We start from the raw sequence: 7,713 nt of genomic DNA, 5'->3' as shown, positions 1-7,713 counted from the left end.
AAAAGGATCAATGGATCTTATTCTGACATGATCGAGAACCAACAGATGATTAGCCCTATGTAACCCGTAGCCGGACCATTTTCACTGAGAGGATGGATGGTAGCCATTGACAATGGTGATCCACCTACATACAGCTTGCCATGGAAAGGAGTATGAATGATTGGATGAAGACAGTAGGAAAACAGAGATTCAGGAGGAACAAAGCATCTCCATACGCTTATCTGAAATTCCCACCAATGAATTGCATAAGTATCTCTATCTTATTTTATGTCTTATTCAGCTTTTAATTATTAAAACCCCATAACCATTTGAATCTTCCTGACTGATATTTACAAGGTGACCATAGCTTGCTTCAAGCCGACAATCTCCGTGGGATCGACCCTTACTCACGTAAGGTATTACTTGGACGACCCAGTGCACTTGCTGGTCAGCTGCACGGAGTTATGTATCACGATTTTGTGTACCATATACACAAACTTTTTTATTGTTGGGTGCAATCACTTTCAGCAGCTAATTGTGTTCAAAAGTATTCTAAATTCTGATAATTTCTCGTGTTTATTAGAGTTTATTACATCTTTCCCACTGGTTATTTTTGAAGCATGGATTAGAAGCATTCAGTGTTATTATGTTCAAATATTAAGCATGTAAAATGAGGTTACAATTTTATTTTGTTACTGACTCATAGCATATGATTGTGAATCATATTGACCACTAATCTGCATGCTTTTTCTTATAGTCTGACCTTGCAGCTTGTTTCTAAGCTACCACAAAAGCAATTTTTTAGGACCTCTTAGTAACCATGAATTCCAGTAGTGATTTCGTGCTTCCCCATGGTGGTGTGGTTATACTTTATTAAATCTATTGCGGATATTGTTGGAATTTTTATCAGATGAATTATTGTCTCACTGTTTTCTGGTTATGAATGGTGGTGGTAGTATCAGGTGGTGGTGAGGTTAGATGATGAGTGGATTACAAACTTTGTGAAATTTACGTGTATTGTACATTTGTTTTGGCAAATAATTTACATAGCCAGAGGAAATTGGTGCAACGAAAGCATATACTTGTATTTTATCATGGTTATCACATACCCTAAACAATTTTATTCTCGAACTTATTCTAAGGTCTCTTCATTTCATCAATGTGCAGGGTGGAGAGGGCTTCTTTGGCTCGACTTTTTCCCGTTGTTCGAATGCCTACGTCCTGAGCCCCGTCCAAGCAAATGTGAACCACTCTGGCGTACCTCAGTTCATCCCAGGGGGTGGTGGCGGCAACTTCTTCCTTGGGGGCCAGCACATACAACAGTTCTTCGCTACTCCAAGCTGCTCCACTCACCACGTTACAGTTCTTACACAACCTGCAGCTCCTGTGATGTCACCCCAACCTGCTGCTGCTATCACTCCAACGCATTTTAATATTCCGAGTAGTGACGCCTTCCAACATTGGATACTTAAGGTATGCATCTTCCATATTCATACGTATCATAGCTGTGGTGACTTGAATCGTCATAATTACTACTTTATTTCAGCCGGCCATGAATTTTTGGAGACATGTAAAGTGTTAATCTTAAAAGTATTTGCAGAATACGGTGGGCAAGTCTTCCTCCGCCAACAAGTCAAGACAACTTTTTTGGGTCGTGGGGCAATAGTTCCCTACGAACATTCAAGAATCATGTGGTTAACAATTTAAAAAGTAGGAAGAAGGGTCCGGTCTCCCGCCTTGTTCCTGGTTAAGTCTATACGTGAGTTTGAAAGTTATTGGTGAAAGAGATACTATTAGACGTGTGTGGGTTGTAAACGACACTGTCTTTCATTAGGATAATTCTATGCATCCAATCAAATCTTACAATGATTAGCTTTTTCCCATCCTTAATGTTAGTCTTGTTATATGAAAATTACTCAAAAGTTTTTAACATCATCATTCAACTTCGATAAGATAGCAAGGCATCGACTCCCTGTTGATGACCACATCGTTGTATTGACGGGTTCACATTTTTAATTACGCCAACCGATTTAGATGTAGACTAAAAGGAATAGTCTTTATGTCGCCCTCAAAACTTCACTCAAAGAAATACTATATTCTGTGTACTGCGGAGTGAAAATAAAGGTTTAGAAGTTTAAAAATCATGTTTAAATTACAAAATCAAAATATTACTGAAAACAGGGTCCCGCGTATGCATGCCATGTTTCACGTACGCGAGGGTGTCATTTTTCTCGCTCACGTACGCAAGCCCCCTTAGATCGATCAGTTACCTTGCGTCGCATGGCACTTGCCTGCGTACGCGAGCATATAATTTTTACCTCTCGCGTACCTGGAACATTCCCACGTATTCAGACACGTCTGGACAAAACCAAACGGTCGCGTCGCGTGTGTACTCGCGTACACGAGTCCCTCAAAGATGCCGAAAAAGCTGTTAAGGCTGCAGAATTTTCTTTTTCACACTAACTTTCGACGCGCATAACATTTTTTTTTTGTTAAAAATCATTTTTTATCCGTTCTTCGAACGGCATAAACTTCACGAACCCAATTTTGATATAAAATAAGTTTGAGAAAAATAAAGGGTCTGGAAGCCAAGTTATGGCCAAAAACCAAGTTTTCATTCAAAATCTCAAACCTCATATTTTTACAAGTTTTGATTTTCAAACCCAAGTTCCTCAATCTAAAACAACACCAAATTTCATCCACAACCATTCCATACTCTTTTCACCCCTTTCTCAACACATAAATATCCAATTCTATCAATTTCAAAACAATAACTTCATAATCAAACAATATTTATGCATAATTTAACAATATATCACTATCATCACTCATCATCAACCATCAACCTCATCAACAATTAATAATCTACCACATTATCATAATTATCTCATCATGTACATCAAGAATCACTAATCCATAACAAGTCTAACTAATCCAACTTATCCTACGGTCAACTAGCCTAGGTTTTCATAAGACATTATATATTATCTATAAGAAACCAAAACCATACCTTAGCCAATTCTTCCCTTACCCAAGGACACCTCAAGGTCACCAATCCTCAAGGGCTCATAGCCTCAAATAGTGCACCAAACAGAAAATTCAGTTACCGTAGCCCAAATTCAGCTTACCAACACCACCAATTAGCCTTCAATTCCATCAACATACCTCAAAAACCCATAATTCACATCTAATACTAATAAAAATTACTCCATTAATAGGGGTTTCACTATACCACATATTTTTTTTACAAGGGCTAGAGTTGTCTCATCCTACCAATGCAAAATTGAAGCAAGACCCAGCAATATCTCAAGATTAATATGCTCCTAAACATCGAAATTCAACAAAATCTCAATACTAAGGCTTAAGAATTTCGAAATTATAGGAGGAGTATCTGGGTGAAAAAATGTGACTTACCAACTAAATTGTTTGGTGGGTTTTGTAGAGCTTGATGCAGTGATCGTATGGTCACAAACAGTGCGGCGATCGAAACTCCGGATCAAATGTTATCTTGATTTCAAATCAAACCAAGGGTTTGTAATTTTGGAAGTGTTCTTCCCCTTTCTATGAGCTTCAACGTGTTTCATTGTTTTGAGGAGAGAGAAGAGTTGATGCTCTTGTGTTTTAATAAACTGGGTTGGGTCTTGGGCCTGTTTTGGGCCCGATTTGCTCAGATTGGCTCGTTTGGTCTAATTTTAGGCCAAACTTTTTAATTTTAGAGTTAAAAAATTATTTACTAATCACTCGGGGTTTACAAATTTAATATTAATGTTTTAGATACCTGGGCAGTAGCAAGAGTTGTGGTTTGTTCCACTTGCTCTGGGTCAGTGATTGAGACACCTAGACAGTAGTAGTAGTAGTGGTTTATTCCACTTGCTTTGGGTTGAACTTGTAAACATTCGCTTGGATAGTATGTAGTAGTAGTGGGTTATTCCACTTACTTTGGGTAAAGCGGGTAGTATGCAAGGGATTGTGACTCAGTCTCACTTGCTCTACAATATGGTATTTCTGTCCAGGGTTAGCTACCAAGACATGTCGGATTGGCTATATAACCGACATATGAGACTCATTAGCCATAGGACAAACATACATCATATGCATTTGTATTATTTGTTTGAGTATGCATTTGTCTTGGTTTGTCTAATTACTTATCTGTAATTAACTACTATCTAATCTATTTGCTATAATTGCTATATATATATATCTGTGTTTTTTTTGTCTGTTTTTTTTATATTTGTATCTAAGAGACACCTCATATGATGGAGGTATGATGATGGTTGTTTTACCTGGTGCTTGGGAGGTTTAAAGGAGACAGAAAGTGAATAATTAGATTAGAACTAGAATCCCTTAGAACTTAGTTTTAAACCTTAAGGACGATTTTGTATGTCCAAAAAAAGTTAGAGACAAAAATTTTTTTTGACCTATATCTTAGGGACCAAAATTATACTTAACCCTTTATATTATTCCAACAAAAAATTAAACATAAAAAATAGGGCAAAAAACCATAATAAGCCAAGCCTCACTTGAAATTACGGATATCAGCCAAACTCAAAGTGGTTTCAAAAATGGGCCAAAGCCTATATTAATATAAATCGAACCAGAGTGGTTCGAATTGCATAAGCAAGTAATTCGAACCAAGGCAGTTTGAATTACTAGTAGAGAAAAAGTTAATAAATCGAACCAATATGGCTCGAACTTGAAAGCAAATAAATCGAACCGAGGCAGTTCGAATTATAGAGAGAGATGCTGATTAAAGTAATTCGAACCAGGCTGGTTCGAATTACACAAAGCCTAGTTCGAACTAGGATGGTTCGAATTAGTGGGAGACGGAGCTGTATATATATGGTTGTAAATGTGAGTTGCTCTCATTAGAGGGTGTAAGATGGCTAGTGAGGAGAGTTTTGTTGTTTTGGTTCACCACAGAGGATCCATTAAGAGAAAAGCTCGTTCCGGCGTGAAGTTCACAGATAAGGATCATCTCTGTATTGTCATGACTCCTACGACGAGCTATGATGACCTTGTTAGATCTGTACTGATGAAACTCGGTCTAGAAGGTGTGAAGCGAGTTAAGAAGTTTTTCTATCGCATTCCAATCACGATGCTCCAGGATACCGTGAAGTATGATTGTTTCACGATTAGTAGTGATGAAGACTTGCAAGTAATGTTTCTTTGTCGGTGGCAGTTTCCGGAGGTGAGGACACCAGAGTTGTTGGCAAAGCTGGTTGATGTGGTATCCAGCTCAGGGGGTTCGAACCGGAATACCACCACTTTAGCCACGGCAGCCGGTTCTAGTTCCCGACCTGCCGTTGGTTCTTCCTCCGTCCCTGTGTACCAGCCAGTGGTCCAACCTGTCACCTCTCCGTCTTTTGCTGTTGATCTCAATGGCAGCGTAGGCGATGAGGTAGGTTCAAGGAAAAATCTGCCGAATGCTTTACTGGGCGTTGCACCGCTTGGCGTTGGAGACGGATTGTTGGGTGATGCAGAGGAGGATGATGTCGAGGCGGATATGATTGACGATGACAGCGGCGATGATATTGGAGCGAGTGAGCCTGCATTGGCGGTAGGTGGTTCTAGCTCTGGCACACAGCAGTATCCACCACATTTTTCCTCTTTGGACTTGGATGCCATGAGGCAGGAGGGGGTTTCTGGGCATTTTGTTGGATTCGGAGCTAGAGATGCGGAAGGGACTGCTGGTCTGACAGGGTTCCAGGTTGGTCAGCAATTTCAGGATAAAGATGAGGCCCTGTTAAGTGTGAAGACTTACAGTATCCGGCGAGGGGTACAGTACAAGGTAGTCGAGTCTGACTATCGCCGGTATGTGGACAAGTGTTCTGAGTTTGGGAATGGGTGCACATGGTTGATTCGACTGAGTCTCCGGCAGCGCAAGGGCATTTGGGAGGTCAAACGATACAATGGACCTCACACTTGTCTTGCCACCTCCATATCGAGTGACCACAGGAGTTTGGATTATCATGTGATATCGGCGTTCATTATGCCAATGGTTAGGGCTGATGCATCCGTCAGCATCAAGGTGCTCCTAAATGCCACGGTAGCACACTTTGGGTTTAGGCCGACTTACAGGAGGGTTTGGATGGCAAAGCAGAAGGCTGTTGCCCTCATCTACGGTGACTGGGATGAGTCATACAACGAGCTGCCCAGGTGGGTGTTGGGAGTCCAGTTGACGATGCGTGGTACTGTTGCAGTCGTAAGGACTAGCCCCGTTCGAGTTGGAGGACAGGTAGACGAGTCTCAAGCTTATTTTCACAGACTTTTCTGGACGTTTTCATCGTGTATCGAGGCATTCCGTCATTGCAAGCCGCTAGTCAGCATTGACGGCACCCATTTGTATGGCAAGTACAGGGGAATGTTGCTCATCGCAATTGCACAGGACGGGAACTCCAACATTCTACTTGTTGCATTCGCACTAGTAGAGGGTGAGAATGCTGAGTCTTGGACATTCTTTCTCTCCCACCTTCGTCAACACATGACACCGCAGCCGGGTCTGCTGGTTATATCGGACAGGCATAACGGCATCAAGGCTGCGCTTGAGGCTCCTGACGGAGGTTAGTTACCTCCATCTGCATACCGTGCATTCTGCATTCGACACGTAGCTGCTAATTTTGCCCTTACCTTCAAGGGCAAAGACGCACAGAGGCTTCTTGTGAATGCGGCGTATGCCAAGACCGAGGTTGAGTTTGATTACTGGTTTGATATTCTGCGGTCTGAAGACCCGGCGATGTGTGAGTGGGCGAACCGGATTGATTATTCCTTGTGGACTCAGCATCGTGACGAGGGGCGGAGATTCGGTCACATGACGACGAATATCTCCGAGTGTGTGAACTCAGTCCTCAAGGATGTCAGAAACCTACCTGTATCCTCGCTGGTGAAGGCAACATATGGAAGGCTTGCGGAACTTTTTGTTCGCAAGGGGAGAGAGGCTGAGGCCCAGATGGGAACCGGACAACAATTCACGCAGCACTTGGCCAGGTGTATTGAGGCCAACCTGAAGACGGCGAGGTGCTTCACGGTGACTTTGTATGACAGGGATAATTCCGAGTTTACCGTAGCAGAAACCACTCCGACTGGTTCCTTCTCATTGGGTAGCTACAGAGTATCGCTTGCCTCTCGGACATGTGACTGCGGGTACTTCCAGGCACTTCATTTCCCGTGTCAACACGCACTTGCATGTTGTGCCTACTCACGGGTAAACTAGACCACTTATGTTCACAGCGTGTATCGGATTAGTTCGGTATTCAGTGTGTATCGGATGGGATTCACCCCTCCAATTCCAGAGGGTTTCTGGCCACCATACGACGGGCCCACTGTTATACCGGACCCTGACAAGAGGCGTGCGAGAGAGGGTCGTCCGAGGTCCACCAGGATACGAACAAATATGGACGATGCAGATCCAAACCGTCCAAAGAGATGTGGCCTATGTCGCCAACCCGGACACACACGTCGGAGTTGCCCACAGCTGGGTGGATCGTCTAAAATTATTATCAAAAATTATTTTATCTTTATCATATTCAATGCATTTATATATATCGGAAGTATTAAAAATTTTCTATTATTATATCTGTTAAAACATGTCTTTAGGACATAAAATTAATTAAATCCTAAAAATAAAACATATATACTATTCATATATTGGTACATTTTTCAAATTAAACCAATTTTTTTTTATAAAAATTGGTTCTTAATTTTCATTATTATTATTATTAACATTATTCATATTTG

The 7,713-nt window shown here is 41.4% G+C and overlaps 1 protein-coding gene across 1 annotated transcript; it reads left to right on the top strand.

Moving 5' to 3' along the window:
* The first annotated feature begins 4,858 nt into the window (after positions 1-4,858).
* Positions 4,859-7,189, top strand: LOC107488746 (uncharacterized). Its single transcript, XM_016109515.1, has 2 exons — positions 4,859-6,539; positions 6,588-7,189. The coding sequence occupies exons 1-2, from the start codon at positions 4,859-4,861 to the stop codon at positions 7,187-7,189; spliced, it is 2,283 nt and encodes a 760-aa protein (XP_015965001.1).
* Positions 7,190-7,713: the final 524 nt, after the last annotated feature.

Source organism: Arachis duranensis, chromosome 1 (assembly GCF_000817695.3).
Source record: "Arachis duranensis cultivar V14167 chromosome 1, aradu.V14167.gnm2.J7QH, whole genome shotgun sequence".
NCBI classification, from domain to species: Eukaryota; Viridiplantae; Streptophyta; class Magnoliopsida; order Fabales; family Fabaceae; genus Arachis; species Arachis duranensis.
Note: the sequence above shows the minus strand (reverse complement) of the source record. Positions and strands in the feature narration are given on the sequence as shown.

What these genes read in the sequence shown, in the direction of transcription:
- LOC107488746 (XM_016109515.1), top strand. Translation starts at nt 4,859, where the DNA reads ATGGCTAGTGAGGAGAGTTTTGTTGTTTTGGTTCACCACAGAGGATCC. An exon ending in GCTTGAGGCTCCTGACGGAG is followed by an intron (nt 6,540 to 6,587) that starts GTTAGTTACCTC and finishes TTCGACACGTAG; the next exon opens with CTGCTAATTTTGCCCTTACC.